Genomic DNA, 24,453 nt, shown 5'->3' on the forward strand with positions numbered 1-24,453 from the left:
TCAAAAGTGCTCCAAGGAAGGAACAGTGGAGAACCGGCCACAGGGTCATGGACGGCCGAGGCTCATTGATGCACGTGGGGACTGAAGGCTGGCCCGTGTGGTCCGATCAAACAGACAAGCTACTGGAGCTCAGATTGCTCAAGAAGTTAATGCTGTTCTGATAGAAAGGTGTCATAATACACAGAGCGTCTTTGTTTGTTGCGTATGGGGCGGCATATAGCCACAGACCAGTCAGGGTGCCCATGCTGACCCCTGACACCGCCGAAAGCACCAACGGCACGTGAGCATCAATCCAATCAAGCATCTGTGGGATGTACTGAACAAGTTCGATCCATGGAGGCCCCACCTTGCTTCTTACAGGACTTAAATGATCTTCTGCTAACATCTTGGTGTCAGATACCACAGTACACCTTCAGGGGTCTAGTGTCCATGCCTCGACGGGTCAGAAATGTTTTGGCAGGAAAAGTGGGACCAACACAATATTAGGAATGTATTAGTTTATAATGTTATGCCGGATCAGTATAAAGCTTATAACATGTCATTTTTTATGATCTTTTACCATGCAGGAGGAATTGATTCTGGAGATTGTGAATAATGCAAACTGTAAACCCAAGATACAGAGGCACTCTTACCTACGGTCCACTATAGTACTGGTTTTAGTCACACTCATGGTAAGAAACTCATATTGATTTTGTGAAAGACAAATTATTCTCATAAAGAAATATATATATATATATATATATATATATATATATATATATATATATATATATATATATATATATATATATATATATGGCTAACTCTTTTTTGTGTCTGTGGTGATGTGTTATCAGTTGCTGATCATCATTGGTTTGACCCATGTCCTGGTTGTGTTTCGAGTGATTGCTACTGTACTGTTGTCCGAGAACAGTTCTTGGCCGGTCATTACTGAGAATTCCCAAACAGTTGCCCTGATGCTTGGAGCTGTGCTTCACTACATCACCATCACCGTCATGACTCGGGTAAGCTCCCAATCCTCCAGCTATTTTCAGAGAACAGATGGATGGTTGTCTTACCCAATGAGTGTAGTTTTCTGTCCTGTTTTCCTATTGAAACATTTCCTATACGTAATTTTAGAGGTATATGGCAATGTTTTGGTTACATATGTAACTTGGTTTCCTGAGAATGGAACGAAATGCTGTGTCAGAAGCTGACACTATGTGCTGGTGTCTGAAGCATGTTTGCAATCATTGCAATTCTATTGGCAGTCAAAGAGGTTAATATGATGCAGCGTGTTTCATGACAGAGACCATAAAAGCGCATCCGTATTATTATGTCTCCAGATTTTTGCGATATACCAGAATATGGACTCCCCTTTAGCAAGAGTAGTCTACTTGGCTTTATTCGAAGACCGAACCCCAGCGGTTTTCTGATGGAACACTCTCGAGCGAGAAGTTAAAAACCATTGTTGTTTCCACAGAAGAAGAGTACATAGACACTTGCACATAACCTTATTGTACCATATGGCTTGCAGAGGGTGGCACCAAAGGTGAAAACCTCTGCATTTAAGGCAGCATTGTAGCAGGCTCATATTGAGCACGCCTAAAGTAATAACCCTCATCAGCCCCACAAACGCAGCATTTATTTTTACGCTGTTTTATTTTACGTGATTATTTTAACAATACAGATTTATTTTGACATCCATCAGGGGTGACAATTAATTCTGACCACAACTATATAATATGTGCTGGTCATGTAATTAGGATATCATCAAAAAGTTGATTTATTTCACTAATTCCATTCAAAAAGTGAAACTTGTATATTATATTCACTGCACACAGGCTGCACACATGCTGCTGTATTTCAAATGTTTATTTATTTTAATTTTGATGATTATAACTGACAACTAAGGCAAATCCCAAATTCAGTATCTCTAATTCAGAAAATTAGAATATTGTGGAAAGATTCCATATTGAAGACACCCGGTACCACACTCTAATCAGCTAATTAACATAAACACCTGAAAAGGCCTTAAAGGCTATGTCTCAGTCTCAGGCTATGTCTCAGTCTCAGGCTATGTCTTATACAGATCTATGTCTCAGTCTAGTTCTGTAGACTACACAATCATGGGGAAGACTGCTGACTTGACAGTTGTCCAAAAGACGACCATTGACACCTTGCACACAGAGGGCAAGACACAAAAGGTCATTGCAAAAGAGGCTGGCTGTTCACAGAGCTCTGTGTCCAAGCAGATTGATTGAGAGCCGAAGGGAAGGGAAAGATGTGGTAGAAAAAAGTGTACAAGCAATAGAGATAACCGCACCCTGGAGAGGATTGTGAAACAAAACCCATTCAAAAACGTGGGGAAGATTCACAAAGAGTGGACTGCAGCTGGAGCCAGTGCTTCAAGAACCACTACACACAGACGTATTCAAGACATGGGTTTCAGCTTCACATTCCTTGTGTCAAGCCAGACAGCGTCAGAAGCGTCTCGTCTGGGCTAAAGAAAAAAAGGACTGAACTGCTGCCAAAGTTATGTTCTCTGATGAAAGTAAATTTTGCATTTCCTTTGGAAATCCGGGTCTCCGAGTCTGGAGGAAGAGAGGAGAGGCACACAATCCACATTGCTTGAGGTCCAGTGTAAAGTTTCCACAGTCAGTGATGGGTTGGGGTGCCATGTCATCTGCTAGTGTTTGTCCACTGTATTTTCTGAGGTCAAAGGTTAACACAGGCGTATACCAGGAAGTTTTAGAGCACTTCATGCTCCCTGCTGCTGACCAACTTTATGGAGATGCCAGATTTGATTTTCCTACTGGACTTGGCACCTGCACACAGTGCCAAAGCAACCAGTACCTGGTTTAAGGACCATGGTATCCCTGTACTTAATGCAGAAGAGCTGAAGGCTACTATCAGAGTAACCTGGGCTCTCATAACACCTGAGCCGAGCCACAGACTGATCGACTCCATGCCACGCCGCATCGCTGCAGTAATTCAGGCAAAAAGAGCCCCAACTAAGTATTGAGTGCTGTACATGCTCATACTTTTCATGTTCATACTTTTCAGTTGGCCAAGATTTCTAAAAATCCTTTCTTTGTATTGGTCTTAAGTTATATTCTAATTTTCTGAGATACTGAATTTGGGATTCTCCTTAGTTGTCAGTTATAATCATCAAAATTAAAGGTCCTGTTCTTCGTGATCCCATCTTTCAAACTTTAGTTAGTGTGTAATGTTGCTGTTAGAGCATAAATAATACCTGTAAAATTATAAAGCTCAAAGTTCAATGCCAAGCGAGATATTTTATTTAACAGAAGTTCCCTTTCAAAGCCTACAGCGAACGGCCGGTTTGGACTACACCCCTGCACTTCCTGCTGAAATGACGTCACTAGAACCGTTTGTTGACTAACCCTCCGCCCGCAAGTACACGCAAAATAGGGGGCGTGGTCTTGTTGCTCTCCCACGTGGAGAAGAGCGCACATTCATCGCTTGCATCTCCCCGTTATGGTAAGAGGCGGGACCTTACCGGGCAATGTGCGCTAAGCTGATGTCGAATCACAACACTGGAACCGTTGGCCCAATCAGAACTCGTAACGTATTTCTGAAGAAGGGACTTCATAGAACAAGGAAATCATCAGGCCGTTTTTAGGACAGAGAAAACAGCGGTGTAAAGATAAGTAAATTGTGTGAAAAATACTTTTTTTGTTGTTTTTTTTTACAAGGGAAACATGAACTCATGTTATATTGCACACTGTAAACACAATCAAAGCCGAACGAGACCTTTAAAATAAATAAACATTTGAAATATATCAGTCTGTGTGTAATGAATGAATATATTATACAAGTTTCACTTTTGAATGGAATAAGTGACATAAATCAACTTTTTGATGATATTCTAATTATATGACCAGCACCTGTATAATATATCTCACACAAATAGCACTCTATACTGAAGATCTCCAATAGAGTTTGATATTAGCATGTTATAAAGCTAACAACACAATTCTCTAATATGCATGCAGTTTCATTAAGTTGCCTGTTTTGAAACAGCCTTTGTATTGTGTGTGTGCTGTGATGCAATACAATATTTGGAACAGAGCTTACTGGTATATCTCTTTTGGCTTATGATAACAAAAGTTGTATCCATGTGATTACTTTATCCAGGTAAATTGTCATGTAGCCATGAAGCTGAGTGAAATAGGTCAGTGGAGCATGGTTTGTGGCTTTAATCATCAGACATTTTTATTGTTAACTGCTTTATAAAACACTTACTACAATACATATTTTTTTCTCTTTGCTTGCAGAGAACAAGCACTCACATGCTGCCATTGAAAGGAGTTTTACAGTGAAGATGTTCATATTCCAGTTCTTTACAATGTTCTCCTCTCTCCTCTACACAGCATTCTTTCTGGGAAGGTAACCTTGACCATTAAAAGTTTACTATTAATGTAAAGTATTACTATAAATTACTCTGTTTGCACAGTAATCCCATTGTTACATTTCTTAAATTTCTTAAAATTAATATCAGCCTTTACTAGATAAAACACAAGAAAATACAAGGACAAACATGATTTTGTCAGTATTATAGTTGTGAAGCCGTGCCAAATGCTTTGATAGTTATACTGTACAGTGCAGTTGAGAGGTATTTTAATCTAAAAATTTACTGTAATTAAAATGTACTGTGAGCAAAAAATAAAAAAAATTAATAAAATAAATTTGTGTTTTAGAATTAATGGTCACCCGGGTGGATATACGAGGATATCGGGCAGATGGAGACTGGAGGAGGTGTGGCCATTATAATTTTACAGTGTGTTATAAATGAACAACTTTCTACTATATTTTATGTTTCACTCATTATTATTCCATTTTTTAATGACTGTCCTTGTTTACACTAATTGTTATGCAATATTACAATATTCTTTTCAATTCAGTGTCACCCGAGTGGCTGTCTCACAGATTTGTTCATTCAGATGTCTATTATCATGGTACTTAAACAGATCTTCAACAATATCTTTGAATATTCTGGTCCGTAAGTGGAACTTTTTTTTTGTTGTCTTTGTGTGGTCTGTGCTTTTTAACATTTAACAATGGTGTTGGAAATATTTGATAAAATACTGAAAACAAAAAACATTTTATGACGTATGATTACGCTGTTTTCTATGTTGACTTAATATGTTACTGACAGTAGAATTTAAGTCATATAGTTAGGACCATTTCATCTTCAAATACTAAAAATAATAGTTTAGGAAGAAGAATCATGACATTTCTTATAATTCTGACCCATATTTTACATTGATTAATGAACTTTTGTATAGCATACAGTAAGCGTAACACCTATGTATACCCTCTTTCTACAGCTGGTTTAAGAGGTGGTTAAATAACAAAAAGACCCAGAAGCTGCGGAGAAGGTGTGCCAAATGCTATAAGAAGGAGTGTATGAGCGCCAAGCAAGGATCCGAACTCTGTGAAAACTGCAAACTTGAAGACCTCCAAAGAAACTACAGCCTGATTGAAACTGATTGCTTCAGCCTCTTTAATGAGTTCTTGGAAATGGGTACAGATCTTGAAAATATGCTTGAAGATGTAATCATTTGTGTGTGTGTGTTTGTTGCCAGAACCGGTAACTAGTGGTGTTTGCTTAGATATTAATCGCTATAACTATTGTTCATTCTTATAATTAGGGACATACACTATATCGCCAAAAGTTTTAGGACACCCCTCCAAATAATTGAATTCAGGTGTTCCAATCACTTCCATGGCCACAAGTGTATAACATCTAGCAGCAACTAGCCCTGGGGCTGGCTAAAGCTGCATCCAAATCATCAGTCCTCATCCTCCTTGATCTATCTGCTGCCTTTGATACTGTGAATCATCAGATTCTTCTGTCCACCCTCTCATCACTGGGCATCACAGGGACTCCCCTCCACTGGTTTTAATGTTGCCTGGAGAGGAGAGGTATCCAAAACACATTAACTGACCACGGGGGTTCCTCAGGGCTCAGTGCTTGGACCTCTCCTCTTCTCCATTTACACCACATCATTGGGACCCATCATTCAGGCACATGGCCTCTCATATCATTGCTATGCTGATGACACACAGCTCTACCTCTCATTTCAACCAGATGATCCCACAGTAGCTGCACGAATCTCAAGCTGTCTGGCGGACATCTCGGCATGGATGAAAAAACATCACCTGCAGCTCAATCTAGCAAAGACTTAGCTGCTTGTTTTCCCTGCTAATCCGACCATACAACACGATTTTACCATCCAGCTAGGTTCATCTTTGATTACTCCTTCAGGGTCGGTCAGAAATCTTGGAGTAATCTTTGATGACCAGCTGTCCTTCAAAGACCGCATCTCAAAGACGTCATGCAGGTTTGCATTGCACAACATCAGGAAAATCAGACCGTTCCTTACGGAGCATGCAACACAGCTTCTTGTCCAAGCCCTGGTCATTTCTAGACTTGACTATTGCAATGCGCTTCTGGGTGGACTTCCATCTTGTGCAATAAAACCGCTGCAAATGATCCAGAACGCTGCGGCACGTCTTGTATTCAATAAGCCCAAAATGGCTCATGTCACACCTTTATTCATCTCTCTGCATTGGCTACCACTCGCTGCCCGGATCAAATTCAAAGCTCTGACTCTTGCTTATGGAACTTCCACAAGCTCAGCACCCGCATACTTCGACTCACTCCTACGAGTCTACACCCCCACCAGAAGCCTTCGCTCAGCTAATGAGCGAAGGCTTGTGGTACCATCACAGAGAGGCATGAAATCCCTCTCTAGAACTTTTTCTTTCATTGTTTCTGGTTGGTGGAACGATCTTCCGTCCTCCATACGCACAACAGAATCACTCGCTTCATTCAAAAGACAGGTAAAAACTCATCTCTTCCATGAGCACTTAATCTTACATAAAAAATAATAATAAAAAAACCCTCTTTCCTCCTCTATTTCTCCTTTCTTCTTCCCTTTTCTGTTTTTTTGCTGCTCTGAGCGGTATACAAATCTTGGTATTTGGGGCACTTTTTGTGTTTCTTTGCCTCTTCTTGACGGATCGCTTCCTATTCTCCTGAGTTGTAAGTCGCTTTGGATAAAAGCGTCTGCTAAATGCATAAATGTAAATGTAACTCCAACTCCATATTAAACCCTATGGATTAAAGGCTGCAACACACTCCCCAAGAACAGATAAAAAAGTTCTCGCAGCCCTGGTTAGGGAGTTCTCGCAGCTTGTTCTCGAACACATCGCCTGAGCAGAACTTTTTTCTTGCGGGTGTCCGAGAACTATTGTGTGATTGGTCAGACATTTAAAGTGGGCGTGGTTAATGCGGAGAAACACAGATGATTGACACCTGCTTTTCTTGTGAAGTATGGAATGTAGAATCAGAACGAACTTTGTTTTTGTTCTTGCCACCTCCAGAAAACGAACACATTTCTTTGTTCTTGCAGAGTATGTTCCAAGCTTAAGAATGGGATGTCATTAAAGTTCATGTGCATGTAAAGGCAGGCGTCCCTAAACCTTTGGCTATAAAGTGCAACTAAAAAATCAAGTATTACATTTTGGCCTTTAACTCGTCCTACACAATTTGTCATGATTGAGATATTTTAAGAGGATACATTGCAAAGCTTATATGTGACCATGGTCAAAATGATCAATTTTTCTTTTATGCCAAAAATAATTAGGATATTAAGTAAAGATCATGTTCAATGAGGATCCATTCCCTAATGTAAATATATAAAAATTGTATTATTATTAGTAATATGCATTTCTTAGGACTTCATTTGGACAAATTTAAAGGAGTTTTTCCTCAGTTTTTAGATTTTTTTTGCACCCTCAGATTCCAGATTTTCAAATTGTTGTATCTCGTCCAAATATTGTCCTATCCTAACAAACCATACATCAATGGAAAGCTTATACACTTTAATGATGTATAAATCCCAATTTCAAAACATCTATGCTTATGACTGGTTTTATAGTCCAGGGTCACATGGTTTCTTTGAAACAGATGTCTAAAAATTGCATTTGTATTTTCTTTTTCTTTTTTTACCTTCCCAGTGATGCAGTTCAGTTTTACTACTATCTTCGTAGCGGCATTTCCTCTGGCTCCATTGTTGGCTCTTCTAAATAACATCATTGAGATCCGATTGGATGCTATTAAGATGGTCAGCCTTGAACGCAGACTCGTACCAACAAAGGCCAACAATATTGGTGAGGGAAATAAAGGCTTATGTGATTATAAACAGAATGTTCATATCATGAGAAATCGTTTGTATTCAAAGAGCTCATGTAAAATGGCAGAACTCAAAAAAGGCCTGTGCTGTTCAAACTGGCCCTTTAAAAAATAACGATTAAAATGTATGTGTCTGAAATAATCGTTCTGTGCTCCATTCACTATCGATGTGGGCAAAATGTGGCTTTGTTTAGTGCTTACAACTCCTTCTGAAGCAACTGAACAGATTCCCTCATTTTCATAATTTCAGTCTGGTTTTAAAAGTTTGAACAGCACATTTCTGTGCAGATTATTTTATGAATTTGTCACAATATAATGCAGCTTTGCAAAGAAACTTGATATTAAAAGATTGCAACAAAAACTAGATGCGTATAGTTTGTAAACAAACTTTGAAGTTGGTTCGAAAAAGCCTTTGACAAGCTTAAAGTTTGATTTGTGACAGTAAGGGAACACGCGCTTCTAGCCTAAGCTTGTTGTTAGGTTTTGGCAGTGATAAATACCTAGTAGATGAAGCTTAAATCTATTAAGAGTCTATTAAATTATTATTTTTGGCCCCCTCAATGAACATCTATGGGACTTATTCATTTTTACGTAGTCGGATCAGTAAGTAACTGTCTAAAGGTCTGAGCTGAGTTTGGTGTTTGTAGCTTTAAAGGAAGTGTATGTAAGATTGTGACCAAATCTAGTACTGCAGGTGTATCCCCCTCCCCCTCCCCCTAACTCAAGGTTGCCAGATTGGCTGCAGGATCAGCAGGAACGTTTGAAGATCTGCAGCTGTGGTAACTAGAGCAGATCTGACAACCCAGACCCCGAAACACTACTGACGTTGTGATTGGTCGATAGGTGGAGGGCGGAGCTTCAGGCCAAAACACAACATGTCAACATCAGTTGAGGGCTGCAACAAAAACTTTTAAATGACAATATCCTGGCCAGACTACTGTTGTCAGTGATATAAGGTTTTAAAATGAACATCATTTCTTAATCATGATATCAGGGCCATTTTATGATTAATTGAAATACATTTCTTACAGTTCCTTTAAAGTTCTATGAAGAAGCCAACTTAATAATAATGGGATGGGGAATGGTCATGAAAAAATGTGTGGCCCTCAAGCAATGTATGCAATGACAACTGTTTTCTGATTTCAGGTGTTTGGACAGAAGTGCTGGAGGCTATTAGTGTGCTCGCAGTCATTGCTAATGGACTGGTCATTGGTATCTCCTCCGATTTCATTCCTCGTCTGGTTTACAAGTACTACTATGGTCCCTGTGCCAACGGCAATGCTACAGACATTGAGTGAGCTGGACTTGATATTTCACAACTGCGTAGTCAACATATTTGCAGCACCACAAGTGTAGCTTTCAATCTTCTTTCTTCAATTGCAGTTGTATGGCTGGATTCATAATCAACACACTTTCCACTGCTAATATAAGTGATCAGAGAGTTAGTCAAGATTTCACACCTCATCAGATGATCACTTACAGTGGCATAAATGTGACACACTGCAGGTAATATCTAGCTATCCATCCACCCACCCATCCACCCATCCATCCACCCATCCATCCATCCATCCATCCATCCATCCATCCATCCATCCATCCATCCATCCATCCATCCATCCATCCATCCATCCATCCATCCATCCATCCATCCATCCATCCACCCACCCGTTTACATACACATACACATCTGTTTATATACTGTACTGTTTCTTTTCAGCTATAGAGACTACAGAAGTAATGAAGACTATAGTTTAACAAATCAGTTTTGGGTCATTCTGGCTGCTCGATTAGTCTTCATCATTCTGTTTGAGGTAATCTGATAAATACATTTGAACATGATTCCAGATACACAGTAATTACATTAAGATTAATAATGAATGTTGTTGCTCACGCACTATTTTGATCTATCCCTCTGTGACCAGCATGTAGTTGTGATCTTTAAGTGTGTAGCAAGCTGGTTTGTCCCGTCTTCCCCCCTGGATGTAAGAAATGAAAGACTGTATGATAAACTCAAAAGGCTGAAAGAAGAATTGAGGTCAGTAACAAGAGTGTTTTAATAAAATGTTATACCTTTGATTTTTTTGAATGTTTCTATATATACACGGTATTGCCAGAAGTATTGGGACACCCCTCCAAATCTCTCAGGTGTTCTATCACTTCATGGCCACAGGTGTATAAATCAAGCAGACGCTTTATACACATTTTTGAAAGAATGGGTCGCTCTCAGGAGCTCAGTGAACTCAAGTGTGGTACTGTGATAGGTTCCACCTGTGCAATAAGGCCGGAAACACACTGCAAGCGTGGCGTTTCTGTTGCGTGTCAGGTGCGGGGCGGCTGCGTGCCGTTTTCTATGCCTTTGCTCCCCTGGAGCGTGTCTGATGCAGCATTGCTGCTGCTAGTTGACGAACAGGGAAGGCCTATACTTCATGTATACTTCATGTTAAACATAAATATATAGCCTACTAATACAGCAAAGACAATGTCGGCAGTATTGGCCATACTATGGTAGTGACGACAAAATAGGCTACAGAATATTTTGTTCTGTATTGACATGCAATATTTGAAAATCGATAATTGTTATTATTTATTTAAATCACAGTTATACCTGTATTTATGTTAGACTTTCAAACATCAAACTTTCATTTATTAATATGTATTCGTGTCAAAATGACATATAAACATATTTTCCTATTCTATTTAGCCTGGAAACACTTCCAACACGCTTGTGTGTCGCGTAAAAAAATAGGCGTCGGTTCTATTTCTAGCATGGACGCGGGCGTTGCTTTTCAGGGGTTGGGCTTGGCCCCTTAGTTCCAGTGAAAGCAACTCTTAATGCTTCAGCATACCAAGACATTTTGGACAATTTCATGCTCTCAACTTTGTGGGAACAGTTTGTGGATGGCCCACCAGTGCACAAAGTGTCAGTCCATAAAGACATGGATGAGTGAGTTTGGTGTGGAGGAACTTGACTGGCCTTCACAGAGTCCTGAGCTCAACCCGATAGATCACCTTTGGGATGAATTAGAGCGGAGACTAAGAGCCAGGCCTTCTCATCCAACATCAGTGCCTGACCTCACAAATGCGCTTCTAGAAGAATGGTCAAAAATCCCCATAAACACACTCCTAAACCTTGAGGAAAGCCTTCCCAGAAGAGCTGAAGCTGTTATAGCTGTAAAGGGTGGGCCGACTCCATATTAAACCCTACAGACTAAAAATGGGATTTTATTAAAGTTCATGTGCATGTAAAGGCAGGCGTCCCAAAACTTTTGACAAAAAAGTGTGTGTGTGTGTATATATATATATGCACTTTAACTTAAAGTTATATTTGTGTGTTGGCTCATGTTATGTATTTCCTTCTCTAATTAAAATTATCTTTTTTTTTAGAGTTCAAAGACAACAGGACACTTTGACCAAACTAAATGAGAATGGTAATGAAGGTAGAACAAAGCAGAAAAGGTCAAACAAGCTAAATAGTATGTGAGACAAATGAGGTCAAAACAAGGTGACATCCCCATAAAAGTCTTAGATTTGTATAATGTCAAAAAATGTAATATTTGGCTGGATGAGTGTGTTTAATAAATATATTCAATTTTATAAGTCTTGGTAAGTGATAAAGTTGAAAGAATTGTATACTTTTCTATTTTTTATTTTTTTTAACATGTGGACCCATTAGTTGCATTTTATAAGCTGTATAACAAATATGTAGCCTATTATTCATGATAAATGGCATGGATACAGAATTGAGTTATTTTGGAAAAAAAATGTATAAAGTAGAGGCAATGAAATGTACTGTGCTTTCTGTTTCTGTCAAAGTTATACTCAATAAAATTATTTAAATTAATGTCTTGACCTGTCAGAATTGATCCCATCACCATCTGCACTAAATGGATCAGGATGTCAAAGAAATGAATACAACCGTATAGGCTTCAGGCCAAAACACATGTCAACATCAACATCAGTTGAGGGCTGCAACAAAAACTTTTAAATGACAATATCCTGGCCGGACTACTGTTGTCAGTGATATAAGTATTTGAAATGAACATGATTTCTTAATGTCTTGTGACATATCAGGGCCATTTTATGATTCATTGAAATACATTTCTTACAGTTCCTTTAACGCACCTGTGTAATTCGGAACAACTTCATTATCTTGATCTATCTTATAAATGGTTAAATCTATTATCCGAGCTTGACCAACATAATTTTTCAAATGTTTTACATCAGCTTTTCGTACACAAAATGTCTTTTTAAAAATGAGTTTGAGTTTCTACATTTTATGATGGCTAAAAGGCACCGAATCCCAGGAATGACCCAACAGTCACATTTTTTTAACACACGGGTGTAATTGTGAACACCTTCATTATCTTGATCTGGTGTGTTTGTTCAGGGTTAGAGCTGAACTATATTCTGACAAAAACCACAACATCTGTGCAAATATATCAAACATATACTGTAATGATACGACTTTTTTCAATTAGACCTGTGTTTTTTATTTAGATTTATTCATATTGTTATTATAAGGACAGATAATCTACTGGCCAGACATGAGAGTCACAGAGAGACTCGGATCCTCCGGATGATGTTCGTGTGCTTCAAGCTGCCCAAAACAACAGCTGTATGAAAGCCTCCTCACGCCCTCACTGATGCTGAAATCATTAAAGTCTCTTTCAGACTGTCTGCTGAACACACAGAAGACGCGTTTGGGCTTTTAGCAACTTTTACACTTAAACTATCCGTCAAATTTACACGCGGCTTTTCCCCGTGGCTGATGCTCGCCTCGGGTTTGATCTGATGGAGGCAAAATAAACATTTCCTCCTGGCGTGTGTTAGTCTCTAATGAAAGCTCAGAACCTCTGCTTGGTGTTCACTTTGTTTTGACTGTGACAAACAACTTAACCGCTTCAGTTTTTCCCCAAATGTGAGAGAAGAAAACACACGCGTGAGGGGCTCGTGGACGCGCACAGACACAGAGCGAGCGGGTTGAGTCTATAAGGTTCTCATGTGTCATTTAAGAGAGCAGCGCCGCGCGAGCGCCATTCATTCATTGCTGAAACCAAAAGCGTTTGATCCGACCAGAGAAAGAGAGATGGCAGAAACCGCCCCAGCCCCGGCTGCTGCCACCCCGGCCAAAGCGCCCAAGAAGAAGTCCGCTGCGAAAGCCAAGAAAGCAGGTCCAGGCGTCGGCGAGCTCATCGTCAAAGCTGTGTCCGCTTCCAAGGAGAGGAGCGGCGTGTCCCTCGCCGCGCTGAAGAAAGCTCTCGCCGCCAGCGGCTACGACGTGGAGAAGAACAACTCCCGCGTCAAGATCGCCATTAAGAGCCTGGTGACTAAAGGCGCTCTGGTGCAGGTCAAAGGGACCGGCGCCTCGGGCTCATTCAAGCTCAACAAGCAGCAAGCCGAGACCAAGAAGAAACCAGCCAAGAAAGCGGCTCCTAAAGCGAAGAAGCCCGCGGCCAAGAAACCCGCCGCCGCCAAGAAGCCCAAGAGCGCAGCGGCAAAGAAGCCCAAAGCCGCCAAGAAGTCACCCAAGAAGGCCAAGAAACCCGCCGCCACAGCCGCCAAGAAGGCGACGAAGAGCCCAAAGAAGCCAGCAGCCGCTAAGAAAGCAGCCAAAAGCCCTAAAAAAGCCAAGGCAGCGAAACCCAAGACGGCAAAGCCTAAAGCCGCCAAGCCGAAGAAGGCAGCTCCCAAAAAGAAGTAATTCTTATCAGTACAAACAAATAAGGTTTATTCCTCAACGGCTCTTTTAAGAGCCAACCACTAATTCTGAAAAAAGAGCAAATCTCCTGTATTGTTTTACTGATTTGGTCGATTTTGGAAGACATTTTTTTTAATACTTGTGGCCACTTGTAGGTCTCATGCAACCTAAACAAATAATAGAATAAAACTGATAGTTAAATTAAGTCTTCTTAAATAAGTCCTTTTTATACATATAAAACAAATTGATTCAAATGGAAGACTGATTATTTCAGTGCAAATGGGATGTTATATAGCACAGAACAGAGAATATATTCACTCGACACTCCTGGAGGACTGAAACTACAAACTACCCCACACACAATAAAGGCAGAGATTAAACTCCAATATTACAATAGAAAAAAAACACATTGTTCCAAGAATATTAAGGGATATAATTCCCTTACCACCTGTAATGCATTTATATGAATTTTCTATTAAACATGTCAGTAGTTTCATCTACTTATCTATCATATTAAATATGTGTGCATAATTATTTCCGCTATAAAAGGGGGCTGGGCTTTGGAGGGAAGTTCAGTGATTGGTTGAAATCTTTTCAGACTCTAAACCAATGAGCGACTGGCACTCTAGTATAAATACTGTGTGTGGCCCGTTAAGGTTCACTCTCTTAGTTTCCACTGAGCAGAATTTTAATCATTAATAACTAAAATGAGCGGCAGAGGCAAAACCGGTGGCAAGGCCAGAGCAAAGGCTAAGACTCGCTCCTCCAGGGCGGGACTGCAGTTCCCCGTTGGCCGTGTCCACAGACTTCTCCGCAAAGGCAACTACGCTCAGCGCGTCGGTGCCGGTGCTCCTGTTTATCTGGCGGCTGTGCTCGAGTATCTCACCGCTGAGATCCTGGAGTTGGCTGGAAACGCCGCTCGGGACAACAAGAAAACCCGCATCATTCCCCGTCACCTGCAGCTGGCGGTGCGCAACGACGAGGAGCTGAACAAACTCCTGGGCGGAGTGACCATCGCTCAGGGCGGCGTGCTGCCCAACATCCAGGCCGTGCTTCTGCCCAAGAAGACCGAGAAGCCCGCAAAGTCAAAGTAAACGGGTTCCAGTCAGAACACAAAGGCTCTTTTAAGAGCCACCCACTTTATCTGCTAAAGAGCGTTTTAACTTTGTAATGTTTATGAACACCTTTAAGTCATCCCGTCGAGAGGGAAAATGATCCATCATACCATTGGAGTGTAGAATTTTTAAATATTAGTTATGATCCCTTAATGTGTCTTTGCCACCAAGCTTAATATAGAAACTGAGCTGTATGTGACACTGATAATGTATAGAATATTATGTTTAAATTATCTGAAATAATCAATATGTACGTCAGCTTCAGGATAACAAATTGATCAATGTTACCCTGAGTCTTTTTAGTAGCGGCTGCTCTACAGAAGATCTCTGACGGGGCGAATGGCGACCCTAGTGTTTTATGATTTTTATGAAAGACCGTATTATGATATTTATAATCCGAAAGTACGCAACCACTGGGAATTAAGGCCAGTATTTCAGAACAAATAAATGCAACAATGTATTTGGGTGATAAGGGTGGTGTCGTGTACTCTTTGTTTGCGGTAACGTTAGTCAAACAAGACGCAGCTCGAGCGGGAAACCCTCCGCGTGTTTGAAAATAGGAAACGCGCTGTCATTGGCTAGCACTCATGCACAGACGTCACATATTAGCCAATCACAAGCCTCGACACCCTCTCGCGTCACTGTGAGGCGGTGGCGGTTCAATGCTATAAAACCAGTCGAGCAGCATAAAACAGCATTCCAGCGCAAGCAGGACAGAGAGAAGTATCTCCAACCATGGCAAGAACCAAGCAGACCGCTCGTAAATCCACCGGTGGTAAAGCCCCGAGGAAGCAGCTCGCTACTAAAGCCGCCCGAAAGAGCGCTCCGGCGACCGGCGGCGTCAAGAAGCCTCACCGCTACAGGCCCGGGACCGTGGCTCTGCGAGAGATCCGCCGTTATCAGAAGTCCACCGAGCTGCTGATCCGCAAACTGCCCTTCCAGCGGCTGGTGAGAGAAATCGCGCAGGACTTCAAGACGGATCTGCGCTTCCAGAGCTCCGCTGTGATGGCCCTGCAGGAGGCCAGCGAGGCTTATTTGGTCGGCCTGTTCGAGGACACCAACCTGTGCGCCATCCACGCCAAGAGACATCCAGCTGGCCCGCCGCATCCGCGGAGAGCGCGCCTAAACCCGCACCAAACCCCAAAGGCTCTTTTAAGAGCCACCCAAAACTGCTTTGAATGAGTTTCTTTCCAGTTAAAACACCGACTACAGGTAGAAAGTGGCGTTACACTACTACTAGTTCTAAATCTTTCGGTATACCTACATAAACTACGTTTACTATAGACTAACGTTATATGGAGTAAAATATGGAAATGTTTGCGTAGTCTAAATGGATGCAGTTTCATTTTACGCTTTTTTCATAGATACTAAGTGTATGGTTACAGACTATTTATATGCATTTTCATCCTATGGTTCCTAATAATGTCCTTGTTACTCAGAGAAATATGCTCTATGAGAAACAAAAGGTGAGGTGATTCAACACCGTTCTTCTGAATATGATGCACTTGTGTTTTCTCTGATGAGGAAGCATTAAATTAGACCAGTGGGTTTCAACCTTTTTTCAGTGACGAACCAGTGTGAAGTATTTTTGGTTGGAAAAAAAATGCTTAAAACAGAGCACTGCCATCCGTGTCTACACAGGAACGGGTACATATACAAAATACAAACGGGAAAAAAACTATTTCAAACATTTTAGATGATAATTATCCATGACTAAATTTATTGCATAGATTTATAATCACTAAAATGTAGTTATTCAAACTAATGTAGTGAAAAGTGACGATAATTCTGAAATGGAAACCGGGGACATTTCCTATTTGAGTGGTCAAAATATCACTAAAATCTCATTTGTTGTTGTATTTTAATTAAAAATTGGGGGCAATACTTTTATGTTTTTGTTGTTGTGGAGTCCCTATATTATTATTAAAATTAATAGTCATTATGATTGTTTGATTATTAGGATTTTTGTTCTGGATTTAATACAATAAAAAAAAAAAAAACCAATGAAAACAGTTAAGCTAACCATTGTAGATTAGCAGTTTAAAACAATATTGTAACATGACTTAACAAAAACTCATTACAAAAATAAAAGAAATATGACTACTGAGAAGTACATAAGCTAAACCAAAATGGTTTAGCTTATGTACCAATAAGTGGCCAATTTCAAACTATAATAGACGTTTTTTTTGGCCATGTCCCAAATGGCACCCTAAACCCTCACAGTCTTCCTCTTGAGTCCGCACTTTCACAACGTTAATGCCACATTGGCCCTGTCCCAAATGTCACACTTCATGTGCACTTTCGGGCTTGTGGATTTACAATGGCTACTGCGTGTGCACAGGGTGTCCCATTTTAGATCTCAGAAGGGTGCTCGTGGGTGGCCGTTATGCAACATACTTGTCTACAATATAAAGAATACATATGTCCGCATTTAAGAAACACACGGGACAATTTATTTATAACAAAAAAATGTTTCCTGAGATGGACCCCCTTTGCTCCTTTTGTGGAGTGGAAGATGAGTCTGTCCCTCACCTTTTTGGGATTGTTTTCATGTTACTTTTTTTTTTTTGGAAGAAATTTAGTTTGTTTGTACGTATTTCTCTCTGAGACAATTTTTATTTGGAATTTAAGGATGTCCCATTTGTATTTTTTTTGTATAACTCTGACAATAGTCTTAAAGACAAGTTTTTTCCCTTATAGATCTATTTATTTGTCTAGCTACATTTTTTTTTTTATAAGTGCAAATGTTTTGGTCTGTTAAACCTTTCTTTATTATTTTTTGTAAAGATCTGAAATGTAATTTAGATACTGTCTTTTCTTCAAGCAATGCCAAAGCTTTAAAGTCCTCTATGCGGTGCAAGAAGTATATATAACTTTTTATAATGTAAAAAGGGAAAAAAAAGGCATTGGCATATTTTTCACTGTCTCACTCTCTTGAACCTAATTTAGGCTACTATAAATTGCATGTCACCCCTTGCTCAATGTTGCTGTTGTTGTTTTTTTGTGTGCTTTTTTTTAATAGTTTCCTTTTATATATATATATATATATATATATATATATATATATATATATATATATATATATATATATATATATAGTTTTCTTTTTTATTATTTAATTATGTATTTATTTGTTTGTTTGTTTAATTCATTTTGCTGCCTCTGTCTATTGTTTATATTTGTTTTGTTGTTGTTGTTGAATCCTTTTTGAACTGTGGCTGTTTGCTTTTGTATTTGTTCAATAAAAAAATTTTAATAATATATATTTTTAAAAAGTGACACTGTTGTCGCAAAAAAACTTTGGCGATGACAGGAAGTGACGGCAAAAGTACGTTTTCCCGCATGCGCAGAACAAATCGTGTTGCCGGTACGGATCAAGTAGTGACAGTGTCATTTGGGACTGGGCCTTTGACTGCCGTTGTCATGACAAATCCTGTCCACCGGTGAAATCGTGTTTGTTGGTAGCGGTTTAAATGCCTGATCAAAAGTTGTTATACATGGTTCTGGACAAGCAATTGTTATAATAAACTATGAATTCATTGCCATACTAAGTACAGACATACACACGCAAAACATTTATTTGAAATATGTAATTGATTGCTATAATGGGAGAAAAAAACATGTTCTGAATTATTTTGACTGATAAACTAAGTACCAATACAAAATCATGACATAGTAATGTACCTATAATGTAAATAATAAAGAATAACCCCCCCCCCCCAGCAATATACAGAACAGGGGCACAAAATAAATAGATTATATACAAGATATGCTTTTATATATCTTATATACTTATATAAGCACTTATAGCTTCAGTTATATACTACTAATATATGAAACATATGCTTTGTAAGACATTAAAGACTATTTTAACACAATTTAAACAGCAAAAATCAAAACGCGATTTTTAAAAATTGTAATCAGGCTCTGAACAGATTACCTATTAAAATTATGCCACCGTTTTTTCATACTAAACTATGTTATTCTCTTAACTAAAACAAGTTGACACTTACCTCTCATCTCAGTGCGTTCTCTTAATTGCTCTGACGCGCGGTGACATTCTGATAGCATTTAGCTTAGCCCACTAAGCACAGTTCATTCACTATGGTACCAGTGATGTGCGGGTCAATGTATAAACAACCCGCATCCAATCCGACCGACGTTTTCAAATAAACCCGTCTGAAAATCGGACTGCAAAAAAAAGAGAAGAAAATATTGTACCCGACCTGCTTCCTGACCCGCATTTTTTAAATGTAGTAAAATCTCCCTGGCATAATATCCATTAATCCAGCCTGTGGAGGAGAATTGTTTCAGGCCCTGACGTGAGCTCAGAGGTGCGGCAGTGAGACCAGGCAGTTCTTTTGGAGGCCCACATTGTCCATTTCAGCTCTAGATGAATATTATTGATGAACGCAATGTTTGTTTCGACCCTGCTTGGAGAATTCATCAGCAGGTCAACTGAGAGAGAGCCCACTTTAGGAAAAGTGTGAAAGCCCCTAGGATTGCAAAGTCGCAAACTGTTCTTTTTCTGAATGCTGTATGATGCAGCTTATTCTAGTGTAATAAAGGCTTGATTTATTAATCTATTTTGTTTGTGCCTCTGGTCCATTACAAGAAAAAAAAAAGGAGCGACTATATTGGGACCGGTCACCTGGGGGCGATAGAGGCGAGAAAGCTTCAGTTTCTGAGAGGGGTGCTGCAGGCTGAATTGATACGCATTACCATGTGATCACGTTGGACATTACTGAGCTATATGCATTTAAAAGTATAGCCCTATGGAAATGGTACAATGGCATTGCTCAGTTTAACATTTTGGGAAATCGGGCATTTTGTCCTGCATCATCTTTATTTCAAATGACCGACCGCGACCTGAATATCATTACAAATATTTGTGGATGACTCGTAACCGCGGGTAACTCCTCATTTTGGATCATCAATGTTATAGGTACAAAAACGAAAGAGCTCATGGTTGTGCGGTTGCCAGATTTCAGTAATTAAATCCCACATACAGAGCTTTTCTGAAAAGAAACCCATATACCAGTGCTATTCAAATCTTACCCTGTAGGGCCAATGCACTGCAGAGTTTAGCTCCAACCCTGATCAAACACATTTTCTAATCATTTTCAACACATTTTCTAATAATCCTGGAGACATTGATTAGCATGTTCAGGTGTGCTTGATTAAGGTTGGAGCTAAACTCTGCACTGCATTGGCCCTCCAGGGTAAGATTTGAATAGCTCTGCCATATACGCTCCGGTTTTTACCTAAACATGTTCAATCTGGCAACCATATGCACGCGAGCTCTCTCTAGCGCACAGACGATCTGAAAACACCAGTAAACAAGTAAGCTGCATTTTATCAATCTCCATTTGAGATGTTCTGCTTAAAGCGTCATTCAGTCTACATTTTAGACTTGTCTTTTTTTGTCAACGATATTGCATGTTTATATAACGTTAGTCACAATGTAGGCTAACGTTACGCAGTGACTGTGATAGCCACTGTGTAGCCTAATCTGAAATACAAATAGGCAAAAACATCATAGGCCTACTTCAGTTCTCAAAAATATAAATATATAACTTATATTTTTACAAAATGAACAGCCTTGTCAAATGACTGTCGTTTTAACTTATATGGTGGAAAAGTGACATTTGCTAGACGGATCGAGTGAATGATTTAAGCAAAGTATCTATGATTGTATTTTGTAATACAAAATAATATTAGCCTTTGTCATTAGACACACTATTTAGTTTTGTATGGTACTTGGAGTATCCTGTTGTTACTGCACTAGCATCTTGCGTCATCTAGACAATGCGGTCTCTCTAAGAAACTTTCAATTTAATCAGAAATTGTTTAAAGGTCCCGTTCTTCGCGAGTCCATCTTTCAAACTTTAGTTAGTGTGTAATGTTGCTGTTAGAGAATAAATAATACCTGTAAAATTATAAAGCTCAAAGTTCAATGCCAAGCGAGATATTTTATTTAACAGAAGTTCCCTTTCAAAGCCTACAGCGAACGGCCGGTTTGGACTACAGCAGGAAGTGCAGGGATGTAATGACATCACTAGAACAGTTTGTTGACCAACCCTCTGCCCACAAGAACACGGAGAAGAGCGCGCATGCTGCCCTTGCATCCATAGATATCCATAATAAAGGCTAGATGTCTCGTGCGTTGGCCAATGGAGGTCGCCGTCCGCAACTGTGTTTTAATGGTGCATGTGCTTTTAAATAACCATAACTTGCTCAATTTTCAACCGATTTTCAAACTGTTTCGTTTGTTATAAATGTCAGAGATGTAGTTATGACACTATACGTATGAATAATTATAACCATGGACTTCAATATGAAAGTAACATTGAACAGAACAGATAGGTGCAATGAATACACACACACCACACACACACACACACACACACACACACACACAAGGTGTTGTTAAATCAATATATAGGCTACTAAAACTGTGTACCGAATGGCAACATGAGAAATTATAATACCATGGGCGTCGGAACCATTGTGTGTGTGTGGGACAAGACCCACCCACTTTTTAAGACCAATGATATTGGACCCACTCACTTTTATCATCTTTAATTCAGCACGTCTGTTTACCTTGGCTACCCCTTAACCGAGAAACCTATTAATAAACGTATTATTAAACACATGTTAAACGCTTTATTTCCCCCTTTCTAATATTTTCTCTTTTTTAATGAAAATAAATACCTTTCCGATCTGATATGTGATGGGGAAAGGAGGGAGTAGAGCGAGTGTGGCAAAAGAACAAGGGGCCGAACAAATGAACGAACTTGAATTAAATTGTTGTGGTATCGGATTATAAACATCAACCATGACTGTTGACATTTTTTGTCTGTGAGAAGGGTAGAAAAGTCTCCTGAACAGCCTGGAACATGAAGTGTGTCCATGCAAGCAGCTTGTTTTGATGATTCGTTCCAGTTCCGCCTGACAATGCAACTGTTTGGACAGATGCAAATGTTGGGGGCGTGCATATAAATGATCCCCAACGCTTGCGTCACTGTTGGGTTTATGTTGAGAAGCACTTTTTTTTTTCGTTGAGGTTTTTACATAAAAAGTAGGAGGCAATGGTGTTTGAGACTCACAGTATGTGATGTCCTGAACTCGTATTATTTCACCATGGCAAGGTTAATTCAATTTTTCATTCTAGGGCACCTTTAAGTGCACGCACTGAGACGAGAGAGGTCTTATAAGGGGGTGTCCACACCCACTAGTGTTCTGTAGAGATACACACCTGCATGATCATCGACTACTAATCACTTCAATGTCGCTGTCTCCAGTCAGGTGGTGTATTCCAGAAAGCAGGTTATGTGACATACCTGGGTATGTTTAAGTGTAAGAAACTGAATAACCTCAACTTTTGGTTCCAAATATGGAGGTAACAGTGGCAAGTATGTAAGTAGCCAAAGCAACTCACTCTCTGAACATAACCTGCACCGGGGCAGCTCATGATCCAGGGTTAGTTTGATTAAGAGGTATTCAGATGTGTGTTATATAATTAATATATTTTAATATGGCCAAATTTGTTTCAGTTATATAATATACAATATTATATATTAATTCTATAGAATTAGTATAAAAATAAGTTTAAATGTTATAATTCAACTCAATTATATTCATTATTTATTTTATTGTCATCTCACATAGATCTGCATTCAATTAATTAGCCTCAAACAATATAATCCTTATTCTCAGTGAATAAGGATTTATTATTAAACGAAGACGTGGAATAATTAAACGAATTATTGCACAAATACCCAATACACGGATAAATAGGTTATGTAAATCGCCATTAATCAAAATAAGCTTTTCCTTTGCGTCTGTTTCCATGGGGAATCATTTATTCGTCGCTCTGTTGAGAATGTCTTGTGTGTCAACCGGGAAAATACTCTGAGCTGTCTGAACTTATTCCCAGATGTGTTTTTGTTACCAGCATACCTCGAGTAAGACATGTTTGAGTTAATTAACCGAGAGCTCAGGGTATATGTGACGATATTAACCTTGCTTTCTGGAATAGACCCCTGGTTTCAGGGTTAAATCACATTGTTTTGTGCTCGAGCAATATCGAGGGGAGGGGCTTGTTGCGCGGCCGTGGCTTCTGTCAGGTCCTGTAAGCAAATATAAACGGCTTGCTCGCGGCACCGATTCCCTACTTGTTGTTGTTTGGTCTGCTGAAGTAAGTTAACCATGTCTGGAAGAGGCAAAGGCGGTAAGGGACTCGGTAAAGGAGGCGCTAAGCGTCACCGTAAAGTTTTGCGCGATAACATCCAGGGAATCACCAAACCCGCCATCCGTCGTCTGGCTCGCCGTGGCGGTGTCAAGCGCATCTCCGGTCTGATCTACGAGGAGACCCGCGGAGTGTTGAAGGTGTTTCTGGAGAACGTTATCCGCGATGCCGTGACCTACACCGAGCACGCCAAGAGAAAGACCGTCACCGCCATGGATGTTGTGTACGCGCTGAAGCGACAGGGACGCACCCTGTACGGCTTCGGAGGTTAAACGCCTGAAATCAAGAGAATCCACAAACCCAACGGCTCTTTTAAGAGCCACACATTTTCTCCCTTAAAAGAGTCAATCGTAATGATGCATTAGATAATATAAATAGGAAAAAAAAGTAAATTAAAGCCCAATATCGATACTGCAGATATAAGGATGCGTTTTATTTAATCAATAACTGCAGAAACATTTTATAAGCGGTCAATAAAGCCTGTTTTATATGCCCCATGATTGTCATGCAAGCATTGGTCTGAGTTCTTGAAGGAGTACTTCAGCGCTGGGAAGATGAACTTTTATTTAAACTGGATCATTAATGTAGTAGAACTTTGAAATTATTTTTGAATTTGGTGTCTTCTAGACTGAGAAAAGACAGACAATGTATTTTTGTCTCAGGGATGAAAGACTACAATTCCCAGAATGCTTCGCTGCCCTGTGAGGCCACAATCATGTGATTATACTCCAGTATTTCTACTGATACAAAGCCATAATGCTAATCGCTGAAGTAACCCTTTAAGGGTTATATCCTTTTATATCAACAGTACTGTTCTGAATAAATATCAGAAATGTGACAATTCTGCGAATAAAATATTCAACACAATTTAAGTTTCTAATGCTGTATTTTGCTTTGGAATCAGCTTTTTTCGTTCTAATGTGTATTTCAGAGAAGAACTGTCTATTGCTATTCAAAGTGATTTACAGAATCAAGAAAACAGTTACAATTGGGGAAAAAATAATTTTAGTGGTAAAGGGGCTTTTGTGTTGGAGGGAATTTCTGGTAAAATTCATTTCTTTATCATTACTTTATTACTTTAATCATTACTTTATTCTAAAATGAGTTTTCAGATTATGCATACGTATGTATGTTATTTAAAGGAAAGTAAGAATTAAAGGGGTAGGAGTATAGAAGCATGTTT

At 39.5% G+C, this 24,453-nt stretch overlaps 3 protein-coding genes and 2 pseudogenes across 3 annotated transcripts in view; all 5 read left to right on the top strand.

The window, feature by feature from the left end:
• LOC137064734 (anoctamin-9) overlaps positions 1-12,047 on the top strand; it is a 27,698-nt gene extending 15,651 nt beyond the window's left edge. Inside the window, exons 12-24 of the mRNA XM_067436224.1 lie at positions 567-671; positions 837-1,004; positions 4,141-4,177; positions 4,281-4,392; positions 4,704-4,761; positions 4,908-5,005; positions 5,334-5,530; positions 8,032-8,184; positions 9,353-9,500; positions 9,590-9,712; positions 9,924-10,017; positions 10,129-10,241; positions 11,591-12,047. Coding sequence (XP_067292325.1) covers positions 567-671; positions 837-1,004; positions 4,141-4,177; positions 4,281-4,392; positions 4,704-4,761; positions 4,908-5,005; positions 5,334-5,530; positions 8,032-8,184; positions 9,353-9,500; positions 9,590-9,712; positions 9,924-10,017; positions 10,129-10,241; positions 11,591-11,687 — 1,503 coding nt within the window. The 3' untranslated portion in view covers positions 11,688-12,047. The remainder of the gene's footprint in view (positions 1-566; positions 672-836; positions 1,005-4,140; positions 4,178-4,280; positions 4,393-4,703; positions 4,762-4,907; positions 5,006-5,333; positions 5,531-8,031; positions 8,185-9,352; positions 9,501-9,589; positions 9,713-9,923; positions 10,018-10,128; positions 10,242-11,590) is intronic.
• A 626-nt stretch (positions 12,048-12,673) lies between these two features.
• Positions 12,674-13,907, top strand: LOC137064823 (histone H1-like). The gene has a single exon (XM_067436348.1). The coding sequence runs from the start codon at positions 13,206-13,208 to the stop codon at positions 13,905-13,907; it is 702 nt and encodes a 233-aa protein (XP_067292449.1). The 5' UTR covers positions 12,674-13,205.
• Positions 13,908-14,467: 560 nt separating this feature from the next.
• Positions 14,468-24,453, top strand: part of LOC137065275 (uncharacterized) — a 29,033-nt pseudogene continuing 19,047 nt past the window's right edge.
• Positions 15,723-16,819, top strand: LOC137065362 (histone H3-like; annotated as a pseudogene).
• Positions 23,011-23,623, top strand: LOC137065188 (histone H4). The gene has a single exon (XM_067436774.1). The coding sequence runs from the start codon at positions 23,231-23,233 to the stop codon at positions 23,540-23,542; it is 312 nt and encodes a 103-aa protein (XP_067292875.1). The 5' UTR covers positions 23,011-23,230; the 3' UTR covers positions 23,543-23,623.

The sequence above is a fragment of the Pseudorasbora parva genome, chromosome 25, assembly GCF_024679245.1.
Source record: "Pseudorasbora parva isolate DD20220531a chromosome 25, ASM2467924v1, whole genome shotgun sequence".
In the NCBI taxonomy this organism is placed as follows: Eukaryota; Metazoa; Chordata; class Actinopteri; order Cypriniformes; family Gobionidae; genus Pseudorasbora; species Pseudorasbora parva.

What these genes read in the sequence shown, in the direction of transcription:
- LOC137064823 (XM_067436348.1), top strand. Translation starts at nt 13,206, where the DNA reads ATGTGTCATTTAAGAGAGCAGCGCCGCGCGAGCGCCATTCATTCATTG.
- LOC137065188 (XM_067436774.1), top strand. Translation starts at nt 23,231, where the DNA reads ATGTCTGGAAGAGGCAAAGGCGGTAAGGGACTCGGTAAAGGAGGCGCT.